The sequence below is a fragment of the Prionailurus bengalensis genome, chromosome A1 (assembly GCF_016509475.1).
Source record: "Prionailurus bengalensis isolate Pbe53 chromosome A1, Fcat_Pben_1.1_paternal_pri, whole genome shotgun sequence".
In the NCBI taxonomy this organism is placed as follows: Eukaryota; Metazoa; Chordata; class Mammalia; order Carnivora; family Felidae; genus Prionailurus; species Prionailurus bengalensis.
The window spans coordinates 206,164,745-206,192,660 of record NC_057343.1 but is presented as its reverse complement, the minus strand read 5'-3'; the positions used below and the strand labels follow the sequence as shown (position 1 = coordinate 206,192,660).

The 27,916-nt window shown below is 40.3% G+C and overlaps 1 protein-coding gene across 3 annotated transcripts in view; it reads left to right on the top strand.

The window, feature by feature from the left end:
* Nucleotides 1-27,916, top strand: part of GHR (growth hormone receptor) — a 272,895-nt gene that overhangs the window by 123,837 nt on the left and 121,142 nt on the right. For 2 of the 3 annotated variants that reach the window (XM_043599152.1, XM_043599144.1), the window contains one exon: nt 5,941-6,021. In XM_043599152.1, coding sequence (XP_043455087.1) covers nt 5,952-6,021 — 70 coding nt within the window. In that variant the 5' untranslated portion in view covers nt 5,941-5,951. Of the gene's footprint in view, nt 1-5,915; nt 6,022-27,916 lie in introns of those variants that run through there. The other variant, XM_043599136.1, reaches the window with a different exon arrangement.

The window sequence follows — 27,916 nt, the reverse complement described above, 5'->3', positions numbered from 1 at the left end:
CTCTCTCTCCCTCTCTCTCTTTAAATTCCAGAGAGACAGTTGTTACACATTTATCAGTGCACCCCTGTCTATGACTCAAAGAGAGATACAGTGTGAATTGTCACCCTTCTAAAGGTAAACTAAGGCATACTGAGTACCCTAAAAAAAAAAGCCTACAAAAATAATCATGCCTAATTCTTCAGTGAATCTTCAGTCCCCATCATTCTGCATTTGGGACGACCTCTTAAAATATAACTACAGGATTTGATACATCATTAGAAATATAATTTTTTATTATTGTTTGTTACAAAAGCGTATATGCCCACTGTAACAGTTTAATGTTTCTGAATGCAAGTACAAGCATACAAACCATAATATGTATATGTTAGTGTTGTCAAAGAGAAATATAAAATATAATGAAAGCCACTTATGTGATTTTAAATTTTCTACTGATCATATTTAAAAAATAAAAAGAAACAAGGAATATTAGTTTTCAATAATATATTTTATTTAACCCAGCAATCCAAAATACGGGTTTAACATATGGTAAGCATAGGCCTTGTCAAAATATTTTGCATCCCTTTTTTGTACCAAGCCTTTAAAATCCGTGTATATTTTACACTTATGGCACATCTTAACTTGAATGCTAACATTTCATCAGAAATACTGATCTGTATTTAGATTTCATAAAAATCTAGATTCACTAGATTCACGTCTCAACCTGTCCCAAATATACTTAATTAAATGCTGAAACTATCTAATTGAAATTTTGTAAAAATTTTGCATACTTATTTCCTCAGTTACATTAACCCTGTTTCCAATGCACCACGGACACTGAATTGGTAACTGAATTGGTTAATGCAGGTACATATGATCTATGCTTTAAATGTTTTATAAAAAAGGAGACTTAGTATATATAATATTCCAAAAGGCCTTTTTCCCTCACACATGACACATTTAAAATAATTTCCTATCCTGTATTCCCCATTAGATTCTGAGAAGGGAGAAATCTCAGCAAAACTAGTGAGATCAGTAATGTTTGTGAACTTTTTCTGTCTCATTAATAGGAAAGAAATAAAATGACCTTAGGCATTTTAGGTATGAACAATTTTCAAGTGACCACCACTATAAAAAGTGGGTAATGACACGAACAAATGTAAACTATTCAAATAAGTGCCCAGTACTAATTACAATGGGTTGTTACAAATACTCTTTTGGATTAGCCTCTTTTTCAGCATTGAGTTCTTAGCACAGCTTCACCAGGAAATCAACTCGATTCAGTTTTGCAATATTTCATTACTAATCAACACCTGCATCAGAAAGTACACATTTATTAGGTTATCTAACTAGAGTCTTGGTTTTGCAATATAAACACCTCTGCTTCTGTAGGGATTTTTTAATCAGCTCTTACTTTTTTGGTATCAGAATAGCTAGTTCAGTAAAATGAAAATTTGGGGATAAATTATTTCTATCAATTCAGCTGCCACTCTGGTATTTTGCCCTAACAGGGCTACAAGTTCCTTAATCTTCCATACTATTCCTCCTATATATAAATATGCTAACATCATTCTTCTAGAGATGCTGTTGACCTCTTTCCTTTTAAATACTTGATACAAATCAGAGGGTGTAGGTAGCTGTGGGTGGTGGTTCATTTTGTCCCTGCCAAATTACAAACCAGATATGAACACATGTTCCCCTATATGGCTTAACATGGTTTTTAAGATTACTTTTAATAAAGTTGATATGGGGGTTCTTCATGAAATAGTCTAGTCTTCACATTAAATTCATCTGGTACTCATCCTCTCTATGTAAATATCTCTAAAATCCAGTAATGACCTCATTCTCTCTCCCAGTCTTTGGTCTCCTGCCTTCATCTTCCTACCAGACATTTCTAACATTTCCACAAGTCTTTCAATCACTGTTAAATCACTTTAATACCAAATATCCCAAGACAGTCATGTGATCTTATCCTTTCTAAACAGCTCTGATCCCGAAGTTCCGATTTCTATCAATAGCGCCATCTTTCCTCCACACATATATTCAGTCATTTACAATAGACATGTTTTATCATCTTCTATATCCAGTCATCACCATATCTTGTCAGTATTTCTCAGTGATACTTAATGAGGAAAGTATGAGGGGCAGATTTAGCCCAAGAATAATCCATTTTACACATGCTTTGCCTATCCCAAAACTTCTAGTGACTTTCTGATTAATATGAGTTGAAATGCTATTTCGGGCTAGTCCTCCTTTGCCAGTCCAATTTTATTCCCCTTTATTCATAGTTTCAAACCTGTTCTCTATCTCACCAGCTCGTTCCAACTACTGCCCTGAGCTAATCAGATCCAAAGCCATACCCAGGACATTTGTACCATCTGAGCTCTTACCCATAATGCATGTTCACATCCTACCCCCACTCTTCCTTACCTAGCACAATCTTCTCTGTCATTCAGTCGCTCGTTATTTCCCCACTCTGATCTTTCTTTCATTTTTAGGTACACTTCCTCTTTTCATAATTTCACGTGCCTATCTTGCCTAATTCTTGGGGTAGAGAACCATGATTGTGATTGCTTTTGTATTCTCCATTGTGCCCTGCACAATTCTAGAACTAAGAATTCAACAACTACTTGCTCATTTTAAGATTAAAAAAAAAATGGAAGCGATTCCTTTCTTGGCCTGGAATTGGTTATAACATATTGGAAAAAAATATCATGTTTAATCTCCATCTCTTCTCATGTGTTTATGTACCGTCTTATAGCCGAGGAATAAAAGTCAGTATATCACAGGCCTAACTGTAATTTGGAAGTCTCTGCTGGGCAGTTTATAGAATGAAAACTCACACCAGCTGGATTACACTGCTTTTCAGCTAGCTCTCCCTTGTGGAAGTGGGGGTTGGGGGCATGGGCAGGCAAAATGCCTCAGGCTTTGAAAGTGGAAATGGTGTGAGTTCCATTATGCAAGAATAGAAACTTGTCTCCCCCACCCAACCACCGCCCCACCCCAAATGAAAATCTTGCTGTGAGGCTATAGCCAAAGAATGCATAAGTATCAGTAGAAATTTACAGAGGTATTTTCCCTAGAAAAATATTACAAACTTACATTGCAAAATAAGAACCCAGTAGGCTAAGGTACAATTTGGTAGATTCCTCTGGAGTACCTGCCTCTACATAGAGACTTATGGTGGGGAAGGGGAATAATGGTACTTTCTCCTTCTCACATGGGCACATCACTGATGAACTACATTAAAGTTTCAGACTTTGTGTGTTGACACTTTGTCCTCTCCTAGGGACATTTTTCTCTCAGCTTAAACCTAATAAAGAAGGCTCCTCTCACCTAGAAGCTGCCACATGGAGTTCTGCAAAACTGAAGGGAGCAGCCTCTAGTCAAATCGAACAGAATGTCCATGAGCCCAGCCACATGCTGGCTCTGGGGACCGCTCAGTAAGGAACTACTTTCAGAGTCAGCCCCACTGAGCCAGCAACAGTGGAAGGAGAGTTTTAGTCTTTGGATGAAGCAGTTAGCTCTTCCTGAATCCAGCCACACTTCTCCATCCTCTTCTCTGCTCCCTAGTTGGAGCGAGACTTGGGGCCCTATGCAATGCTCTCAGTGCAGTGACCTGTTCTTATCTCCTAGGGGTAAAATAGCAGTTTTAAATACCTCCTTTTCTGTAGGGCTGTGCAAACAGATGTATGGCTAATTTTGCTCTAAGGACTCTGATTTATTTGTTTCTTTATGAGATAGAATGCGTTCTATGGAGATATGTTGTGAAAATTTGGAAGAGGTGAAGTTCATTTGCAGGCAGCAGCTTTCAAAAGTTTGGGGACGAGAGGGAGTCAACTGCAGTTCATCTGAAGCAAAACTTGCTTGTTTCTGGCATCTGCCAAGTGTCTTTGAAATATTTGAAGATGTGACTTCCAAACCAGAGAAAGTAGCCTTCTGAGAAAGGCAGACCTATTCATATCTTGATTCAGTTGGGAAGCAAAAAACCCTGCCTAGAACTGGAACTCCCTGTTACAACCTGATATCGAGAGAGCGAGTGCCAGAGGAGGTGTCTCTACCTGACACTAAGTGCACTGGGGGATTGCTAGGAAAACTAACACTGTTCAGAGCCCAGTTCCTGGATGCTTTTCCTCCTGACAAACACACACACACACACACACACAGAGACAAGCAGACACACACACACACACACACAAAACAAAACAACCTTAAAAATAAATTTTAAAAGGAAATATCCAGTTAACAAAAGGATGGCATTTTCAGCCTTTCACATATTTATTTTTGCCCTTTTTACACATTTCTGCTGGCGGCTTCCAGCTAGGATCACATAGCCTATTCACCTAGCAGTAAAGAGAGTCGCTCAGTGGTTCACATTTGCAAAGCAGATGAGGATGATGCAAAGGCCGTTAGCCCAGAGCCTTCCAGGTGAGGAACCTAAAACATGGATGCTACAATAACTGCAACTCACATTTGTGTGCAATCCTGTAATTGGCAGTGTGTGCACATGCAGTGTCACTCAGTTCTGTCAGTGACTCCGCGAGGCAATGTTTGAGGGCATTCTTTATACGATAGGCATATACATGGGTATTCAGGCCCAGGAAGATATTCAGTTTATGTAGAGATGTGTTTTCTTAGACCTTCTTAAGAATGTGAAATCATATGGGACAACAACAAAAAAATGATGGGCCATCCACTATCTAGAAATGAAAGTTTGAAATATCACACTTTATACCTATTCAGAATTACACAGCCATTACTGGGAACCACACCATTCCATTACCCATGAGAACAAATGTTCTTGTTCATCATTTCAGCCTGATTAGGGGTAATGAGAAAGGCTATTTCATTATTGTCAAGAATGTACCATAGAGAAAATGAGGCCAATAGAGGCCCCGATGGAGCTCCCAATGTGATGATCAGGTATGCCTGAGTGATGTGTAAGTAATGTAATTTTATGAAAATATTGCCGCTAAGCTTTAAAGTAGTTGGCATTAGTTGTCAGATGTAGCAACAGCTCTCCAAAGGACAGTGTGCTGAGTTCATTTTAAACCAGCCCAAACTTGTCTCTTCAGAGGTCCTAGAACTGGACACCTGGCTTATTTATTCCAAAGAAGCTTATTTCCCCCAGGTAAAAGTGTGGGCTGGCTGAGGCATGATCTGCTCCCCTATTCATCAAACTGAAGGGATTAAGGCGTGGCCACACCCAGATAGCTAGCAAGGCCTCCAACTGACCTTTCTTTGGGGGGGGGGGGGGTGTTCACATTCCTGGGCCTTTCAGAGACCACATTCTTCCTAAAACAGAAAACAACCCACGACAGGCAGGGTATCCTAGGCAGGCCACCTAGGAAGCACAGGTGTTTTGTTTTCTTGTGCTTCTCACCTTCTCCTTTCTGCTCCCTTCTAGCTACACCTCCTCATGATGGCTCATCAGCATGGGTTTCTAAGTATTAGTTGAGCTCCTTTATTCAGTGAGAAACACTGGAGGAGTTTTACTATTACAAGTGGTTTGTTGTGTTTTTCCTTTTATGGCCTGTCCAGCTCAAGGCGCTATGCTTGGTGATACTGCTGACAAGTTTTTCTATTTCCAGATCAAATTAACGTGAAACCACACTGGCCCTATTATTGAAGCAGTGGGAGGGGGGGAGGGGAGGGGGAGGGGGTCCTTTGTTGTAAAGTGTTTCTAGGGCTGTTGGCCAAGATGGGAAACTCTCTAGTGTCCATGTTATTTCCTGAGGCAAGCACACATGGGAAATAGAATTTATTACAAACCTACTGTTTGCCCTTATGAAAAGTATAATAATACATTTGGGGCAATGAAAGATTTACTGGGATTCCTTCTGGAACTGACATGCATGTCAGCTCATTCATGGTTTAGCCAGCTTATAAACAGTGTGTAATGATAATGGTCTGCTTTTATCTTACTGTTTTTTTGTATGATTACTCCTTTTTGTATGATTGCAGGTCCTACAGGTATGGATCTCTGGCAGCTGCTGTTGACCTTGGCAGTGGCAGGATCAAGCAGTGCTTTTTCTGGGAGTGAAGGTGAGTTCTACTTTCCCATTCCCACCCCCAGTGTTTTGAAATAACACTGAACTTTATTTGTTAAATATAAGTTCTTTGGATGCTTTAATTAGAAGAGGTAAGTTTTAAGTAGCAGCAAATGGGAAACTGGTCTTAGCTTTAAAATCATAAACTGGGAGGACTTTTCTGTGGATGTTTTAGGAGGAATACAGTTTTGGCATCTGATCTTTTCACATCAAAAATAAATGCCGCAAATCATGCTGAGGACATTTATATTGAAAGCAAGCCAGGTCTCTTGGTCCTGGGAGAGATATTGAAATTGCACTGGAAGGTTGGTTATTAACCTACTGATCACTCTGTTCATCCGTGACTAAGGATATCATCACCTATTTCCAGAGCTCAGAATTAAGGTCTCTGAATCATATTCTCTGAGAATGGAAATTGCAGGTTTCAAATAAATTTCACCTCTCACACTCTGGATGGTTACCATTTGGCAAAGTGTGAAGGAAGACACAAATGAAAAGAGTTGAATAATGTACTCAGAACTCATGATTTCCTTGGCCATCTCTATAAGTCTCCTTCCTTTTTTATACACTCTTCCTAGTGAAGTCCCAGTACATTCAAACGTATGTCTCATAGCAGAAATAACTGGAGCGAGAATGAGTAATGAAAGGGAATGAGAAGAAGGATGTTTCTGTCCAGAAAGTAAACTCTGCTTATAAAGGGGTACGAGACTTTTTAAAAGATTGTCTTGAGTGCGTGATTTTTTTTTCCTTGCTTGAGTGTCCAACATAAGAAATAAAGTCTATTTCTCCTATGCTCTGACACTGCATTCAGTTGTTGCTTTAAGAGTAGCTGACTCCCCTACTCACTGGGCAACTCATGTTGGAAAACACAGTTTAACAACAGAGGTAGTGCCTTAAGATGTCCTCCCTGACCTTTGAGCCAAAAATAAATCTGTAGTAGTGAGCTGCTGAGGGCCACCAAAGTAAAAAAAAAAAAAACAAGACGGGTAAAATATGTTATTTTATCTTGTAAAGCAATTTTAAAATATTTATAGAAAAGAAGTCATAATTGTTTGAAATATTTTTGGGTCTCTCTGGTGTTATAATGTCAACATTATGCAAGTCAAACATGGAGAGAATTGCAGGCTCCATGTCAGCAGCTTTTCCCATGGCTGGTTTTAGACCCTGGTTCTGAGCCAAAGAATTACAGCTGAGAGCCTCTGCTGTTCCAAAGTCATGGTAGTTTAATCTCTACTTTCTTCATTAAGGTAGCTTTCACTCCACTGGGCAAGGCTTGAGGAATTTAAAAAAAAAAAACCTGTGAAAGGAAAAGTATGGCAAAGGAAATCTTTAAAGAAAATTAAAAACGTAGCCCCAGCTGAAAGAGTAGAGCTCAAGTTACATTTTAGACCTAGAGGGGCTGCGAAGAGCATCTATTTCAGCTGCTTTGACATTTTAGCTTTGACATAAACCTTTAACTTCATAAGGAGAGTGGAGAAAACACCACCATTAACTGGTTTTATGTTTGCTTTTTGATAGTTTTTTGTTTGCTCTGTTTGGGGGTAACAGAGATAAGAAAATGCATTGGCTTATTGTAAACAAATCATGTAGCCTACCAGTACTTACACATAATAAGTAATTTAGCAAAAGAAAAAAAATTTCTTTTTTCTTCTGTTTTTTTTTTAATTTTTTAATTTAGTGGGCTAACCAAAATTCTTTTGGAATATGTGGCTACTCCAGGGTTCTACCTTAAAATGGCCTGGGGATTGTTATGGATGAGTATGATGTCTACATAAGAAGGTGTAGATGAACATGTTCCAACATGAGCGTGCACGCACATGAGTGTGTTTACCAGTTCTGGCCATCTATCTGATGAGTTCTGCCAGAGTGGTCATGTGACAACGTGGATTGAATCTCAGATGACATTCAGGGGCCAGGTGGTCCTTCTTCTGCCAGGTCCAGATTGTAGCCAAATTGTTCTTATGTTGTCTCCCATTATATGAGGCAGACTAAACATACAGGTAAGAATTTAAAAAAAAAAAAACAAAAACAAAAACCTGCTACCACTGTAGTTTCACCGTGAAACCATTCATTTGAAATCAGTTTGGTCAGGGAAAGATGTGACACTGCTGAAGAAGGCATGTGGCAAGTGTTACTTGGAGAAAAGTTACCTAGGAGCTGGTAAAAGATGACACATCTCTATGCCTAGGGAAGGTTGGCACTTGAAGCCTGGAGCAGGGTTTTTCTTGCTTGGGCAGATGAGTGGTTAGAAATATACCAGCCCTGAGAGGATTTTTCATTATGTCTAATTGCCCTGTGAGAAATTTAATGAGAGCTAAACATGGAACAGTGCACCATTGTGTTAGCTCCGATGTTGTAATAGGTGCCCTCTCGTTGTCTTTCATCCTTATATTAGTCTCTACATCTGCTTCTCATGACCAGTTACATAGTCTCCGGGACAATTTCTTACCCCAAAATCAGGAATGACCAGCAGTGCCTTATTTTCAAAGGGGCTTCACAGGTTAAACTGTCAACTGGCTGCATCAGAACTGATGCTCCTGGGATGATGATTTTTAATGAGAAATGTGTATAAAGATTTTGAAATATTCTTCAAAGGAGTGCCTGTTATAAATTAGATCACATCTCTGCTGCTTCAGTCAGTCCACAACTGAGCATCCTCTTTGACCTCAACAACCAAACATGGGAGCATATTAGCCCCTGCCCTGAAGAATTTCAGTCTAGTTGGGACATAAGGAACTTCTAGAAATTAATGAGAAACTGTATAGCTTTAAGGTCTAAATTGTGCAATGAATACATATGGTCAAGATGTTCTGAAAAAGAGTAAATGAAGATGGACTGGAATAGTTACTTCAAGTTTAGTGTATAGATATTTTTTTAGAGCTTTCTTTTTTCAAAGATTCAACTTAGGGCTATGAGGAATATAGTGATTCTTCTCTCAAGGAAGTTACCATGAGTTCAGAGATCAGGAACCTGCACAAAGAATTGCCGTGTAAGACCATGTCTATTAACAATTGAAATAGTGGCCCCGAACTACACTCCTTAGGAGGAGTGAAGTGTGGAGGGGCACCTCCTGCTGTAGTGAATTAGAACTTCATGAAGGAGGTCGGTGTTATTCAGCAGAACTACAATACTTGTTTAAGACTTTAAAAGGCTGAGAAGAGCAGGAGGAGACTCTCGGAATAGCCGATGTGATAGAGGAACAACATAAACGGAAGCTCACAGGTGTAGGTAGAAGGTGTACATGGAGAATAACTCATTCAGCTACTGAGTTTTTCCCATGTACAGACACTGTATCAGGCAATGAGTGGTTCTATTTTACACATGTAGTATTCAACAGCTATTTTTTGAGCACTTACTTTGCAGAAGGCATATGATTCATTTGGCCAGAGTGTGCTATACATGAGCACTCCATTTGTAATTATTCACTTCGGAAGTAAACTTAGGTCAATAGATTGGAGTTAAATTATAGAAGGCTTAGCAATAGCAAAAGCTTTGTGGAAAAGGCAGGTCTTGCTGGGTCTTGAGGAGTGAAGATGGTATTTGGAGAGAAAGAGAAGAGACAGAGTGTAAAGCATATCCTGCAAGTCATAGTTCTTCTCAAAGCTGTAGGCCATGCATAAGTCCTAATGATGGGACATTATGTGTGTGTGTGTGTGTGTGTGTGTGTGTGTGTGTGTGTGTGTGTGTCTAATATGTGTAAATTGCATCTATAATATTTATGTATAGTGTACATTATATATATGTGTGTGGATGTGGCATGGATTGCAGGCAAAGCACATAATTAGTATTTTATCGGCAGATTAAAAGGTGCTACATCATTCTGTATCAGTCAAGGTAAGAAATGTGCACTAGGAGTGAGATGCTACATCCTAAAGGAATCAGGATCCTCAAAATAATATTTTCTGCATATATTTGAACATTTTTTATAAACTTACACAAACTGACACAGCACTTATGTAGGAAAAAAAAGACACCTCTCTTCTCATTGCTAACAAAAAGGAAATAATGACCCAGTGGAAGGAACATTGTATTTTTTTAATAAGTCCTCCCCCCCACCCCGACAGTGAGGCCCCACAGGGCCCTGAGAAGTTGCCAATACCTGTAGGATATATATCAAGCAAGGATTAGAGTCATGTTTATAGTTGGTAACCAGTAAATGGTGTGCCTATCAAATGATTTCAAGAAGTTCTAGGCTTTCCATGCATACTGAAAGTGAAGATAACCTCCACAGAGCTCTAGATTGCTGCTGTCTTCACTGTCACCAGGAGGCAAGAAGAAATCTTTCATTCTGCTGTCATGCCATAGCCTGCATCCATGTACATCAGCAACCCTGTGTCACCTGGTCCTCTTGATATCACAAACCGCTTCCACACTGGAGCTCAGCAGGACGTAGCAGACCAGGCTGAGGAGCTCCTGGCCTCATCAATTCAAAGGGTGCCAGTGGAAGATGTGAGCACAGACCTCTGCAGATGATGACACAAAACAGTCTTTCATCAAGGTTTAATCAAGCACTTTTATGGATCTGAGGATGAATTTTTTAATGTTATTTTTTATTTTTTTTAATTTACATCCAAATTAGCATATAGTGAAACAATGATTTCAGGAGTAGATTCCTTAATGCCCCCTACCCGTTTAGCCCATCCCCCCTCCCACAAACCCTCCCGTAACCCTCAGTTTGTTCTCCATATTTATGAGTCTCTTGTGTTTTGTCCCCCTCCCTGTTTTTATATTATTTTTGTTTCCCTTCCCTTATGTTCATCTGTTTTGTCTCTTAAAGTCCTCATATGAGTGAAGTCATATGATTTTTGTCTTTCTCTGACTGACTAATTTCACTTAGCATAATACCCTCCAGTTCATCCACGTAGTTGCAAACGGCAAGATTTCAGTCTTTCTGATTGCCGAGTAATCCTCCATTGTGTGTGTATGTATGTGTATGTGTGAGTGTGTGTGTGTGTGTATATATATATATATATATATATATCACATCTTCTTTATCCATTCATCCATCGATGGACATTTGGGCTCGTTCCATACTTTGGCTGTCATTGATAGTGCTGCTATAAACATGGGGGGTGCATGTGTCCCTTCGAAACAGCACACCTGTACCCCTTGGATAAATGCCTAGTAGTGCAGTTGCTGGGTTGTATAGTAGTTCTATTTTTAGTTTTTTGAGGACACTCCATACTGTTTTCCAGAGTGGCTGCACCAGCTTGCATTGCCACCAACAATGCAAAAGAGCTCCTCTTTCTCCTCATCCTCGCCAACATCTGTTGTTGCCCGAGTTGTTAATGTTAGCCATTCTGGCAGGTGTAAGGTGGTGTCTCATTGTGGTATTGATTTGTATTTCCCTGATGATGAGTGATGTTGAGCATTTGTCATGTGTCGGTTGGCCATCTGGATGTCTTCCTTGGAGAAGTGTCTATTCATGTCTTTACCCCATTTCTTCACTGGATTAGTTGTTTTTTGGGTGTTGAGTTTGATAAGTTCTTTATAGATTTTGGATACTAACCCTTTATCTGATATGTTGTTTGCAAGTATCTTCTCCCATTCTGTCGGTTGCCTTTTAGTTTTGCTGATTGTTTCCTTCGCTGTGCAGAAGCTTTTTATTTTGATGAGGTCCCAGTAGTTCATTTTTGCTTTTGTTTCCCTTGCCTCCAGAGACATGTTGAGTAAGAAGTTGCTGTGGGCAAGATCAAAGAGGTTTTTGCCTGCTTTCTCCTCAAGGATTTTGATGGCTTCCTGTCTTACATTGAGGTCTTTCATCCATTTTGAGCTTATTTTTGTGTGTGGTGAAAGAAAGTGGTCCAGGTTCATTCTTTTGCATGTCACTGTCCAGTTTTCCCAGCACTACTTGCTGAAGAGACTGTCTTTATTCCATTGGATGTTCATTCCTGCTTTGTCAAAGATGAGTTGGCCATACGTTTGTGGGTCCGTTTCTGGGTTCTCTATTCTGTTCCATTGATCTGAGCGTCTGTTCTTGTGCCAGTACCATACTGTCTTGATGATTACAGCTTTGTAGTATATCTGGAAGTCTGGGATTGTGATGCCTCCTGCTGTGGTTTTCTTTTTCAAGATTGCTTTGGCTATTCGGGGTCTTTTCTGCTTCCATACAAATTTTAGGATTATTTGTTCTAGCTCTGTGAAGAATGCTGGTGTTACTTTGATAGGGATTGCATTGAATATGTATATTGCTTTGGGTAGTATTGACATTTTAACAACATTTGTTCTTCCTATCCAGGAGCATGGAATCTTTTTCCATTTGTTTGTGTCTTCTTCCATTTCTTTCATAAGCTTTCTATGGTTTTCAGTGTATAGATTTTTCACCTCTTTGGTTAGATTTATTCCTAGGTATTTTATGGTTTTTTTGTGCAACTGTAAATGGGATCGATTCCTTGATTTCTCTTTCTGTCACTTCATTGTTGGTGTATAGGAATGCAACCGATTTCTGTGCATTGATTTTATATCCTGCAACTTTGCTGAATTCATGAATCCATTCTAGCAGTTTTTTAGTGGAATCTTTTGGGTTTTCCATATAGAGTATCATGTCATCTGTGAGGAGTGAAAGTTTGACCTCCTCCTGGCCGGTTTATGGATCCAAGGATGAATTTTAAATTTATGTTCCTGCCTTTAGATTGCCCATGGTTTATAGAAGAGAAGACAGACAAGTAAACCTTATTTAATTGTGATCCCCTTATGTTACTAAAAGAGTTTTAAACAGGGTAATAACACTGCTAGGTTTTCACTTTGGAAATACTACTGGTAATAGGATGGAAGTGAATTTGAGAGAGATGAATGTAGAGGAAGATGATTGTAATAGGTCAGGAGAGAGAAGATATAAATGTGATGGTTGTGATAAAAAAAATAGATGGATCACGGAGATGTTGAGGAGACAGAATCGTCGGTACTTGGAGCCCAATTATGTGTGCATTTTTGACTTCAGGAACTGTCAGACCTTTCTTCCTCCATCCATCTCTAAGTTCTCATATTTTTAGTTAAGGTTATCAGCATCAGAAATGACTCACTGTTAATACGGGGAAGTCCCAGAACACAGCTTGGACTGTTAGCAGTGAAGTGGTACTTGCATGGAGCTGCTCTGCAAGGGAGGAGACATACTCACACTGTTATAACAGGGCATCTAAGCTTCCTTCCTTTTGTACCGTTTTCCAGAACTCTTGGCCGCGCCCAGCTTGGGCTGCACAGCTAGCTTCCCGCCTCTGCCATGTGGCTGTGGTATGGCTCAGGCTACTGTGCACTGAGGGTTTGGCATGGAACAAAGGCCTGGCTGTCTCCCCATGTAGTCTCCGGACATTCATGACTATATCCTGAGACCTGGACATACCCCCAGATATTATATCATCACCAGAGTATGTACCTACCTCATGGAGCACAATGAAATATATGCGGGATAAGTTGACAGCAGCAAAGCCCTGTGCCGGGCACAATCTGGGAGGTCGGTCAGGCTTACACATAGCTAAGTGACTCACCCCTACAAAGCAACTGGCAGTGTGGGTGATTAGGTTTGTGCCTCAGCTAATTAGTAAATGAAAGGGCTGGGACCGCCCAGGAATAGTCTGAACCTGGAACATTCAATTCACGCATGCCAGTGACAGACTGTGCTTCTAGTCTTCCACCTCAGACTCCAACTCTTTCGGGATGAGCCAATCCTGGTATGCAAAATGTATCCCCACCACTTTGGTTCGGTAGTCTAAACTGGGGCTCCGGTTATGGGGTAGACAGGAACGAGGCTGATATAATAGATTTGATATGTGGCCAGAGCCTCTATTCGTGGACACACTGGGCTTCCTGCCTCTGGTTGGAGGCTAACCCACGTTTGGCTGTGCAGAAGTCCACACCAGCTTGGACCAGCCCAGCCAGCCTCTGCCTGAGATCGTCCTCCACGACAGGGGACCCAGCATTCCTCAACCACCCAGCACCTTTTCCCTAGAAAACCCTCTTGGGAAGAACCTGTGGTTGATGGTTTTCTCCTCAGTGTGAATTTAAGTCAGTGAGTTATTTCCCCAGGGTTAATTCAGGTTAAACCTTAATTTTAATCTCTATATGATATAGAATTTTAAGCATTTCAGAGCCAGCAACAAAGGCATTTTTGAAGGCCTAGCCCCTGCTCCTTTTAACTGCCAGCTTATCCATAGCCAGTGCTTCTAACTTGTCATCAGGCAGTCCCCAGCAGCCACGACCCTCATCTTTCACAAGCAGCAGGCATCACCTTCCTGTTTTGGCTTTTCCAACACTTGTATGGGTGTTGAAGTAATGCTGTCAACAGTGTCATTCTCAAACCCAAAGAGAAGCTTCCTCATGATCTGTAGTTAGCAGCGTAAAGGCGGTAATGATGTGTAACATAAACACACTTTGAAATCTGATGCATCTGACCATACAAAGCTAGGATTCTGTGGTGGCCTGGCTGGTGGTAACTGTGCAGACCACAAGGGCCAGGGGCCTGGAACCCTTCTTCAGCCTCAGCTGCAAATCAGAGTTTTCTCTGGCTCATATTTCTCAAATCTGTTCAAGTGAATCCACAGTATTTCACCAGATACATCTATCAGGAATCTCTGCTTTTGTTTATACAACTTACTGGCCTTAAGCCTTAACCTTAACTCATTACAGTGTCTTCATTACATTTTTTTGGCAGGTTTTCACGTACCAAATCATGGTGGATCATGCCCCAAGCATGAAGGAAATGTTTTAGGATGTTGTTAATAGAATCTCTCACCAAAAGGCTGGACAAGGGGATGGGAAGGGGAGGTAGGATCAGGGTATAGGAAAAGTAACATTTGTTGTGTGTCCCAGTTCTCAATGAGGTTGTAATGACATCTGTGTTTTAAATTATGTGGCAAAGTCTGGATTGGGCTTGAACTAGGCAACCTAATTGTTTTCAAGTAAATGATTAACAAAATGACCCCCATGTACCTGTGTAATAAAGTGTCATGGATTTAAAACTCACCAAACCTTAAAATCGATGAAGGATGTTTTGCTCTTCCCTATATCCTCTCCCTCTACATGGATTTAAAACTCACCAAACCTTAAAATCAATGAAGGATGTTTTGCTCTTCCCTATATCCCCCTCCCCTACACACAGTAGATCTTCATTTATTTCTTGAGTGAATGAATGAACCAGAATGTAAATCCTGACCTCGGACTTCTCTAGTCATATCCCACAATTGTCACTAGGGATCTGTTATCTTGTTTTAGCCAGACTGGGGGCTGAATTAGGACCCCCTTCCAGTGGGAAATAGCTGTGCAGCTATAGAAGCTAGAACCCAGTGGCTTCAAAGAAGCCCTGAGCATCCATGTGTCCTACTCTAAGCCCTGATTTATGGGCTTTCTCCGTGGATGGAATGATCTCATTCTGCTATATACTTCAGATGCCATCAAGGTCAGAAATCTGTCCTCCACACCAATGTCTAAGAGGCTGATGCCCTTCCTAAGTCTTGTCAACCTTTTCCCAAGTGACTGAACTCTGTACCCCATGCACCAGCCACTGCCTACCATCCTGCATTGAAAGAACCAGTCACCCAGCACCAACCCCCACAGATAGACACCACGTTTATCTGTGCCCCACCTACCTGATTAAATCATTTCAAATATTGACAGACATAGAGAGGTATGATGAGGCCTGCAGATCCCAAATCCAAGTTTTCTCTGCCCCTTTGGACATTGAACTTTAGATTACGAAAACTCTGACTAGTGATTATATGGATAGCTAGATCAGTTTTCCCAGCTCCTTTCCTTAAATAGCAGGTCTTTCCAATTTTCCAGTGAGAACCCATCTTAAAGCATGAAACTCTCAAAAATTAAAATTCAAAGTTATACTGCTTAAATCCTTAGTTTCTTAGTCTCTGAATATGAATAAAAACTGGTATTTTGTGTATTGTCTAATCATTTGGTAAAACTTTGCAAATTTGTGGAATGAGAAATAATGTTTAGAGCATTTGACTTCTTGATAGCCACATGCTATGTGTAAGAATTACTAGATTCACATCACTGGAGATTGAATTGGTGATGTTGACCACTATATTTTGGAGAGCCTTGGCCTCCCCCAAAACAAGAGGTCATTTTTTTTCGTTTTTTTTTTTTTTTTAAATATAATTTATTGTCAAGTTGGCTAACATACAGTGTCCTCTTGGTTTTGGGGTTAGATTCCCATGATTCATCGCTTACATACAACACCCAGTGTTCATCCCAACAAGTGCTCTCCTCAATGCCCATCACCCATTTCCCCCTCTCCTCTGCCCCTCCATCAACCATCAGTTTGTTCTCTGTTTTTAAGAGTCTCTTATGTTTTGCATCCCTCTCTGTTTGAAACTATTTTCTTTCCCCTTCCCTTCCCCCACAGTCTTCTGTTAAGTTTCTCAAGTTCCACATGTGAGTGAAAATATATATCTTTCTCTGCCTGACTTATTTCACTTAGCATAATACCCACCAGTTCCATCCACGTTGTTGCAAATGGCATGATTTTGTTCTTTCTCATTGCCAAGTAGTATTCCATTGTATATATAAACCACATCTTTTTTATCCATTCATCAGTTGATGGACATTTAGGCTCTTTCCATAATTTGGCTATTGGTTGAAAGTGCTGCTATAAACATTGGGGTACTTGTGCCCCTGTGCATCAGCACTCCTGTATCCTTTGGATAAATTCCTCATTGTGCTATTGCTGGGTCATAGGGTAGTACTATTTTTAATTTTTTTTAGGAGCCTCCACACTGATTTCCAGAGGGGCACCAGTTTGCATTTCCACCAACAGCGCAAGAGGGCTCCTGTTTCTCCACATCCTTGCCAGCATCTAACAAGAGGTCATTTTTAAAGGAAAGGACCATTTTGTGGCTTCTTAACATTTAGGACCTACCCTCCCTTCTCCTCTGCTCAGCCATTGACCCAGCTGCTTCCTTGGTTGGAGCAAGAGGCACTATGCTGTTCTGAACAATAGCTGGTGATGGAAGAATGTGTTGTGCAGATAGCAAGGGAATAGGGAAATGGACAGGAGTCCATCAGAGAGCCCTGCTCCACATCAGGCGGTTTGGTCAGATGTAGCAAGGAGTAGAATGCAGCGAAGTCCCCAAGGGGCCATGCTCTGACAGGCCTGGCTTGTGTATGTCTGTGCCCAGCTGCCTGTGTGAACCATGCCAGCACCATATTCTCTGGATGTTTGCTCTGAACTTCATAAGCACGGTTGACTAACATTCTCACTCTTCGCAGCTATCATTAAGCCTGACTTCCTGGAAAGCTCTGATCGAGGAATAAAAGAGCTGGATTAATTTCTGTGCATACCTTGGCTATATCTGTATGTCAAACTCATGTTTATTATAGCCATTGTGGGTGTGAAAGGCAAGAGTGTAGCTACTCCCTGTGTGACCTGTCTTATTTCCATGAATGGGTGCTAAAAACCTGTATTCCTAGGTCTAAAAAATTGAACTTCATGAAAAATAAGAATATTAAACACTTTCATTAACATGAGATGTATCTAAAATAGAACTCTTCCCTGTGGAATTTAGGGGGTGATTTTTCCAACATGTTGGTTGGGAGTGGATTGCTATGAACCCAAAGTCAGAGCCTCTGATATAGGGAGAGTCAACTGATGCCTTAAACCGGAAGATAGAAGGAAAGGACTGAAATTCCAAGCTGTAATGAGAGACTGGCTGCCACTGAGCCCACAGTGGCATTCAGTAGATACTGCATAGACCACTGATTGATTTCTGCAGTTAGTTGACAGGAGCCCAGTTTGATTTTCATCTGATTTGGTTATGCAAGGTGTCCCTCTGGTGCTGTGGTCCTGCCCATGGCTATCACTTCCTTGGGGCAGCAGCCATTAGCCAGAGGCTTACACTGTCAGAGGCTGAGAGACACTGTGGAGGAACTTGCCAAGAAGAGAAGAGGCTGGTCATGTGGCTTGGCTGGTACTCAGAGAACGTACAGAGGTGCTTGGAGGAAAGGATCAGCAAGCAAATCTCTGTACCAATCATATCAGACTCCTGTTTCTTCTCTCATTGTGAGAAGTGGTTTAAGGTAGGGATTTCAGATCTTGAACTTTGTCAGAATTGGGTTTGAAACGCAGCTCTGCCATTTATGAGTCACGTGATTTTTTTTTAAGATTGAATTCTTCAAGGTTGCCTGCATGGCTCAGTCAGTTAAATGTTCAACTGTTGATTTCAGCTCAGGTCATGGTCTCACGGTTTGTGAGACTGAGCTCCACGTAAGGCTCTGCACTGACAGCATGGAGCCTGCTTGGGATTCTCTCTCTCTCTCTCTCTCTCTCTCTCTCTCTCTCTCTCTCTCTCAAAAAATAAACTTAAAAAAAAAAAAAAAGATTGAGTTTCCCAGAAGCCAGAAGTTGAGACAAAGATTTAAATGAAAGTGAATTGTTAGAAAATGTTCCAGGAAGAAGCTGACAGGGAAGTAGGGAAATAAGATAGAGAAATTAAAAAAAAAAAAAATCAAAAGCAAGCAAGGGTGCAATATCAAGTACTGTGAGGTGACTGTTTAGGGTGGTATCTGGTACCTTCCCGTCCGGAAGCAGTGTTTCAAGTTGTCCGGATCAGCCCTCATTTGGTGGTTAAGGGCTGACCCAGGTGGATGTAAGTTCCTAGACACTATCAGTTCTCCAAGGGCAGATCAAGATGGCTCCAGCAGCCTGAGGGCTGCAAAGACACAGGTGCCGGGTGTCCAGAGTGAAGGCACACAGGGAATCTGTGTGCACAAAACTAGGGAGAGCCTGGGTGGCTCAGTTGGTTAAGCATCTGGCTCTTGTTTTCAGCTCACGGTTTGTGGGATAGAGCCCTGCGTAGGGTTCTGCACCAATCACGGAGCCTGCTTGGGATTCTCTCTCTCTCTCTCTCTCCCTCTCTCTGCCCCTTCCCCACACGTGGGCTTTCTCTCTCTCTCAAAATAAATAAATAAACATTTGTAAAAATTGGTTAAGGGATCTACATCAGCAAAGGACTGACAACATCTGCTACAAAGCCTTTTGTAGATTATTAGTTTCTGAGCCTCAGTTTTTTCATCTGTTAAATAGAAGGAAAATAACTTGTTTAAAACCATTGGGGAAGTAACACAAATAGACCACCTGTTGAGATTCCATGGGAAAAACAGATATTCAATAAGGTAACTATTATTGGCTTTGAAGTGAGTGACTGCAAACCTTGAGGCCTAAATAAACAAACAGATATGTGCAGAATTTGATTTGTAAGAATATATGCCTAAAAGAAGCATTTCAATTGCACAAGGAAGTTTTGAAAGCTAAAGATAATTGTAATAATGCCTTCAGAACACTGTCGATAAGAGCATTCTAATATTTAAGGTGTTTTCAACAATAGAATTGACATTACAGCATAAGCTTTTACTAAATGAGACACTATTCTGTTTACAGTTTTTGTAATGAATCTTCAGAGGGTAAGTTTGATAAAAACCTTAGTGCTCTAGTTCTTGTATTTTTAATTAAATTAAATCTGACCAAGTCAGCAAAGGGGTCTGGCATGAGTTGAATCTGCTGCTGGTAGTTAATACTGGGCAAGTCAATTCAGTTCAGTGAGCGTTTATTGAGCACTTGCTGTGTGGCAGACACAATGTCAAGAGGAATGAGGCCAGGTACCCAGGTTAGTCACTTAGGTGAATTAGGATGTGGAAAGACAGAATTAAAACAAATTTATTGCAATAATTATATAGAGTTAGTGGTTCCAGTGTTAAGTCCCTTATATTACTACCTCGGTTAATCTTCACAGCAATGCTAAGAAGAAGTTTCCATATTACCCTTAGGGAAGAACACCAAGAATAATTTCATACCTAGTTTACAAAGCTAATGAGGGCAAAAGTGAGAGTCCAAGCCAGAGTGCATACTACACTGCCTGTCGTGTCCTAGGATTCTCTTGGTGACTATCTAACTGTAATGCCTCTGTAGGGATCTCATCTGATTCCTGGAAGTTGCTGGTTTACCTGATCAGCCTATGAAAGAACCATGGTTATATTACGTCAAAAAGACAGGAGGTGATGCCATGAGCTACTTCAGTAAATCCTTTAGATTCAGGTTAATTACATTTAATGTAGTACTTAGACTTTCACTGTTGGACCTCATTTCTGATATGATATATATGATATATAATATAGTTAATATAATATAATTAATATATAACTTCTGGTATAAGTTATACGTATAAATTATCAGATATATATATAAAGCTTCTGATGAGGTATGGGTAATTTTCTCAAAGCAACTGGGCATCTCCTCCTGAAGCTAAATCAATAGCCAAAGTTTATGGGGACAGGAACCACCTCTTACCCTTTGGAAAAAAACTCCATGAAAAGTACCTCCTGGGTCACTGAACAGCTGTCTCCTGCTGTCCAGTCCTTTACCCACAAGGCTCTACCCCCATTGTTGTAGGGAGGTACAAGGACTGCTTATGAAATCAACTCTGGGTTTTCTCTTCTGTATCATTCACGTATTTTCTTATGAATCCAGAAGCTATCCAAGTAAAGGGAAGCAGTCTCCTCTCTCTCCTAACAGGTCTATAGAGTTATGCTACACACAACAGACACTTTTATGCCATATTCTTTTGCCTGCTTCTAAATCTACACTTCCTTACCCAAAGTTTTACCTTTCATAGGATTAATAGACCCTATTTTGCATATAGGACTTATGTCGGGTGAGCGTTGTTCTTATGCCATTTTTTTTCTGATAGGATTTGTCCATATAAGTCAGTGAAAGTGAAACCAAGCTTATAAGAACAAGAGTCTTCAGTTCACTGGAATTTCTTTTTGTGTCGCTGTTTTAGGAGAAAGGGACAAGTTGTCAGAAAAGAAAATTGTGTCAATAAACTATTTGAAACAAATTTGAGATGTCTTCTTGGCCATTAGTGATCCCATCTAATGATGTGATAGAAAAAAAAAGTTAACCATCAGCAACCCTGCTTATGAATCTAGTTCCATCAGTAATCAGCACTATGGTTATGTGCAAAAGTTGTTAATTTCTCTAAATTCAGTTGCCTATCTATTAATAGAACTTTCAGAGAAAAAATGCCTAATCTGTCCCTTTCAACTTGAAAACTATTTTTTCTATAATTTCTTAGACATGGATGTGGTACTGTGGAACAGATTCCTTCCTGCCAAGCCCTATCTTAGGTCCTTTGTGATAGGCCTTCTTCTTCTGGACTTTTGTTTTTTAAATAAGTGTCCTAGAGTGCAGACAAGGAAGACAGGCTAATCAAATCTGCAGATGATGCAAAGCTAAATAAAGATAACTAACGTGCTGTAGGACAGACATAGGATCCAGAGTATCTCAACAGCCTACAGTTGGGAGCCAAAACTACCAAGATAAACTTTGATGGGGATAAATGTAAAGTCCTTTGTCCAGGTTTAAAAAAATTAACTTCACAAATAAAGGCAGTGAGATTCTTGGCTTACAGCAAGTCCTTTGTGAAAGACTTGGTTATTGAGTTCATTGCAAGTATAGTGTAACTAACCTGTTATGATGTGGCTGCCAAGCAGCTGCTTTAATTAGAAATAGAGAGTCCAGAACAAGGAAATTACCAGTCTTGACTCTGCAATGGCCACAGATATCTAGAATAATCTGGTGAGCTGCAGACATCAAGATTTAAGAAGGATATTGACAAACCAGTACAAAACAGACTTATTGGTGAAGATCCTTGAAATCATGTGGAAGGAACTAGTGATGTTTAGTCTGAGGGTAATGAAGGGGCAGTGACAAGATATTTGCTTTTAAAGTGTATCATCTTGAGGAGGGCTGTAACCAAATCTGTTTATATAGTGTGGTAAAATATTATACCATAAAAATAGACTTTGGGAACCAAACATATGCATGTATGAATTTCAGCTCAACCTGTATCAATTCTGTCAATCTAAGCAAATGATCTTCTCAGCACTTCCATTTCTCATCTTAAAACATAAAGATAATAATCCTTGCTCGTAAAATTATCCATGAGAATGAAATGAGATAGCATGTTCAGTAGGTGGCATAGTTACCTGGAAGAGTTAGGTTTTCCATAAAGGCTAATCTCCTCTTTAGTTCCAAAGGAGAACAGGGGCACCTGGGTGGCTCATTCGGTTAAACGTCTGACTCTTGGCTTCAGCTCAGGTCACGAACTCTGGTTCTTGGGTTTGAGCCCCGCATTGGTCTCAATCCTGACAATGTGGAACCTGCTGGGGATTCTCTCTCTCTGTCTCTCTCTGCCTCTCCCCGACTCATGTTCAATAAACAAACTTTTTTTAAACAGGAGAACGGGGGCAATTAGGTTGATACTCCATGCCAGGGCGCCTGGGTGGCTCAGTCAGTTACGTGTCTTAGTTTGGCTCAGGTCATGATCTCACGGTCCTTGAGTTCAAGGCCTGTATTGGGCTCTCTGCTGTCAGTGCAGAGCCTGCATTGGATCCTCTGTCTCCTTCTCTGTCTACCAATCTCTCTCTCTCTCTCTCTCTCTCTCTCTCTCTCTCTCTGTCTCTTTCAAAAATAAACATTCAAACAAAAAGTACTCTATGCCAATTATAATTATCCCAAAGTAGGATGAATTAATAGGTCAGAGAGGGCTGGGGTTAAGATGTGGGAGTATGGAGCTAACTTGCCAAGGACTCTGGTGCCCTATTCTTGTTCAAACATAGCTTCATGTAATAACACTTTGATTTTACAGAGTAGGTTTCCAGGTATGTTTTGTGTGAATAAATAATTAAGAAAATTAAAAATAGGCAGAAAATCTGAGTAATGTGATCTCTAAGACTCCTCTGTTCTCCCTGATTTATGCTCTTCTGCATTGCTGGAATTGATGCTTACTAAAACTATAATTTATTGCTGGAGATTGAGTTATAAAGGATCCAGATATGTTGTTCACTACACCCACTAAGTCAGGGAATCATTGTTGGAAGTTATAGAAAGATATTCAGTTGTGACAAACAAAAGGGCTTTCTCACTCTCTCTCTAATTCTCTCTAGCTCCATCACTTCCTGCTCCCTCCCACTCACTCAGGTATGGTTTTCTCAAATGCAAAACATGGAATTCACTTGCCAGCATTTTGACTCTGCAGTTTTTTTTTAACAGCTGATATTTAAATCCACCTAGGCCTCTCTAGCTATCCTCCTAGGAGCTCTGATCATAAGAAACAGCTGAACTGGTGAATGTTCTGAATTCATTCCTATTGAGATGCACGGAGGTATCCAGGTACTAACTACACCCAACTGTCTTTTCTAAAAGAACAGAGTTAGCAAACCAAACATCCATCCTGACCCAGCAATTAGGAATCTAACCATGAACTTGCTATTCCCATGCAAGGTTAGTTGTTTCTATGTTTTGAGGAAGATGATTGAGTGCAAGAGGTCGTTTGATATGATAATACTGAGCAATTTCTTACAGGATAGACTTAATCAGAAAAATATTGTTGGACAGGAGCTCACAGAACATAGAGTTATACTAGTTTTCAGAGATGGAGGGCCTAGATGAGGGTTTCTCAAACTTGGCCTATTGATATTGTAAGCCAGGTGATTTTTTTTTGTGGTGGGAGGTGTCCTATGCATTGTAGCATGTTTAGCAGCGTTCTTGACCTCTGCCCAGTAGGTGGTAGGAGCTGCATTCCTACCCTCAGTTGTAACAACCAAAACATTTCCAGACATTGCTAAGCATTCCCTGGGGGTGGGCAAATGGACACCCATTGAGAACCACTGTTCCAGATCTGGTGATTGCTTGTTGAACGGATAGTGCCAGGATTGTTGTGGGAGTCAAATTATAGAAAGCGTGTTTAAGTACTTTTAAAAATAAAATATTAAAAAAATAATAATAATTAAAAAAAATAAAAATAAAATATTTACATGTTTGGTTACAGTACATCTCTTACCTTTTCACTGATTCATACGTTCATTCATCTAAGATTTGGGGGGTGGGCAGGTGCTGGAAACCAATAAATAAACTTAGAGGCTTTAGGGTTTGCCAAGTAAACAAAGAGGTTAGAAGAAAAAGATCATGGAGACCTCCAAAATGAATGTGTATATATAACATGCACAAAATATTGTGGGAGTCCCAGGAAAGAAAGGCCTGCCTTTGACCCAAACCATAGAAAACTAGTTGGACTCTACAGCTGAAGCTCTGTGATAGTAATTACAGATGGACTAATTCTTTTTCATACAATGTCATAAATTTGTGCAGTGTTGCTAGAAGTATTTAAGGTGCCTGCCAACAGTCAGTATGCAACACAGATTAAGGTATTATCATTTTTAGGGCTACTTATAAAGTGATATGAAATCTTAATGAGCAACTTAAGAATTGAAATGGTTACAGACACCTGTTATTTTCCCATCTTTTTTTTTCCATACTTGCTAAATGATAGCAAACCATATCAAACAATCAAATAAAAATTATAAAGCCCCAAACTCCAACCCAGGTTTCCTTAAGGAGGGCACAAATGTCAGAAACACTCGCAAGGAACACCAGGAAGCTTATAATTTTAGGTCTATTGATTCAAAAACAAACATTCTTAGCAACATAAACACCTGTTTGAAACGCTAAATCTGACGTTGTATATTTCGACAGAAATAATTCTGTACCAAGGAGATTGGGTTAACCATCATGAAAGTACCAGAATTTCCAAATTTCTACGGTGTTCTAAATAAAATTGTCACTGACGAGGAAAGTCCATCTAAGGGCTGGTGTGCCTGGTGTAGCCACATTTGCATTAAAGGCTGCAACTTCTTTCCCCTTTAAACTTTTCCTGTGATTCTGCCTATTCCATGCTCCAGAGGTACTCATAGGTTAGATAGAACAAGAGTTGTTAACTGTAGCATGTGCTGCACTAATGGTTATGAGTCACATTTGTTTTGGAAGATTACCCTTAAAGCCTGTCACTCATGCTTGTTTATGAGGAGCGCAGTGACTTAAACATCAGCTAACAAATCCTCATGAATGCACAGTCACATCTGACTGCTTCCAGCAAATGCTTCCTGTCACTTCTCCCTCTACCGCTCTGAGAATTAAAGGCTGGTGGAGCGAACAGGAAGACATCCATGAGCATTTATTAAAAGAAGCATGGGAGAGTATGGTAACTGCAAAGCCAGCTGTTGAAATTAATATAATTGGTGTGAGATTAAATTTCATCAGTCTTAAGACCTGCCTTTTACCACCAGAGAAATCAATCTTCATATTTAAGTTTACACTAATATGGAACATTCCACATACTGAACTGTCACATGCCTTTAGAATAACCATGCCATGCTGCTTCTTTAAGCATTACAAGTGAAACAAACAGCTGACAGGTGGATCTTATAGTACATTCAGAATCCTTGTGACTTCACCATTGTTATTTTTTAGTCTCAATTTGACTATATGTATGAGAAACACACCATATAGGCATAAATAAATATATACTGATAGTCCTTATTTAGCGGCCCATGAAAACAAAGTCTGTATTGTGATAAATCAGGAATTTATTAGATATATTCGTGTCTTATTTCTGGATTGAGTGGATTGTCTTTAGCTTCCCTCATTTGAAAACAAAAACTACTTTTCACAAAGTTACCATGAATTCATTCAACAAATATTTTTTGAGCACCAACTAGGTGCCAGGCACCATTGGAGTGCCTCAGTGAACAAGAAAGATAAAAAATCCTACTGTCCTGGGGCTTTCCTTCACAGGAGGTGTGTGGGGAGGGGGGGGGAGGCGGGGGGAGGAGGTGTTTGCAGAGGGTATGTGGGTGGGTGAGGCAGATGAAAGACTGTAATAGTAAAAAATAATTGTCTAATATGTTGGAAGGGGCCATAGGAAACCATTTCATTTGTTCCTTGTTGGAGTGTTCCCCAAGGTTGGCCATCAATATTTTATATGAATCTCCTTGGTTTTAAATGTTAGACACCAATCTAAAATCATTTGACACCAAACTTATTCTCATGGTCTGTCTGGAATCTGCAGCACCAGCCCTCTCTCTGGTTATTGGAGAGGAAGCCCAGGCCCAAAAGGGTTAAGTGACTTCCCCAAGATTCCAGCAGTTACTGGCAGGAGTGGGGCCAACATGCAAACTCCTGCTCCATTGTGCATTCTTCCATAGATCGCTTTGAGAGCAAGTGACCTAGTTGGTGGAATCCACTTGAAAATCTATTTTGAAACATTGAAAATTTGGAAATGTCTTTAGGTGCATGCAGAATGGCACCCTCTTGACAGAAAGGTCAGTAGCAGAAAGATTTTGAAATGTATGAATTAGATTGAGATAAGGCCTCTATGAAATCACTCTGCTCTTTCATGTGGCAGGCCAACCACAGAAGCATGGGCTCTGATTCATGTACCCTCATCCATCTTTCTCGCTCACATATTGTCACTGTTCACTTCTTTCTGTTTCCTAGAGCTCCGGAAGACACAGTTAGAGATGGTCTATTGGCCTTGCCATCCCAGCTTTCTCTTAAGACTGTCTCCATTTCTCTTCTGAATATAACTTAGACTTGGCCATCATTCTTAGAGTTCCACTAAATCATTTGATGAAAAGATGGTAAATCCAGGTCAAGAACAGAACTGAAAAGGCACAGCACTCTGATGGAACAGAATGAACTGTAGTCAACAGGCACTGTTTCTAGACTTACCACCATAAGGCAGCCTAGCTAGAACTTGGTTTCCCTAACTGTAAGCAGGGTTTTTAAATCTTTTTATTTACAATCTTGTTGTGAGGATTAAAAGGTTGAGGAAGAATGTGTCTGTCATAGCACTCTGAAAACTGTAAATGGTGGTCCACACTAGCAATTTCAGTTACTTCTGCCCCTTTTGTCCCTAAAAACAGGTTACTAGAGGGTTACTAGAGAGGGATAATAAAGTTACCATTATTTTCAAGGTTGCTTTAGGGATATTTGTTGTTAGTGAAATTAGTCTTCTGAGAGTTGGAAGGGACCTCCGACATCCTTAGGGAACCGATCGTGGCTATTACTCAGAATAAGCTGGGAAGTTTTTGAAAAATACAGATTCATAAACTTTATACCTAGAGAATCTAATGCAGAAGATCTAGAGTGATTTGAAATTTATTTTAATGTTATATGTTTGTGTTTGTTCTAGGAAAACTTTGAACATGAATCTAAAAATTACGGGTTTGGGAAACCTTGCTCCAACTTCCTACTAACGCTGAACTCCCTCTCCTGCTTAGAAACGGAAGACCAATAATTACCCAGGCTCTCATCTTTTCCACTCCATTAACTTGTCCCCTTGTACCCCTAGTGCTTGGCACCCCATCTTGACAGCTATTATTGCCAAGGGTCTACATTAATAATCCATGTTGACATCCTCTTCTTTCCACCTGCTGCCCTCTAGTGGAGGTGCTGACAAGCAGCAAAATATTTAAATGCGAGCACCGGGGGGTTGACCAGTCTAAACAGGTGAGCTCACAGGGAGTCAACGCAGTCCCCACAGGGGTGTCCACAGACCACAGCTATGAGAGAAATCATTAGGATAGCCTCAAGCTGTTTGGACACTGTTGACACACAACTTACATTGAGAGCAGAGCTTTATGAAGACCCCTGCATGTCTTTATGGGTTTTTTCCAGGTTTCAGAAATCTACCAGGAAAAGATTATCCTTGGGATATTTTTGCCTCTTTCTCCCCAGTTCTTTCTTCTATCATTTATCCAAATTCCACCTCTTGCCAAAGAAGGTGGTTCATCCCTACCTCTCCTAATCTTTGGGTTTCTCAAATCTTGCAAGGAAAGAAAGTTTTTTTTTTTTAATCCTTACAGTTTAGAAGCCTCCAGTCACCAGATAAGAGGTACTGATGAGAATTCAGCATTTACAGTGTAATGGACACTTAGGCAGCAATGTGTTCACCTTGCATCCCTTTGAGATCCTGTGAGATACCTGAAGTAGCTCTCTTTTACCCATGAGGCACTGAGGTCAAGAGAGTTTGAGAAGACTGTGGTACATC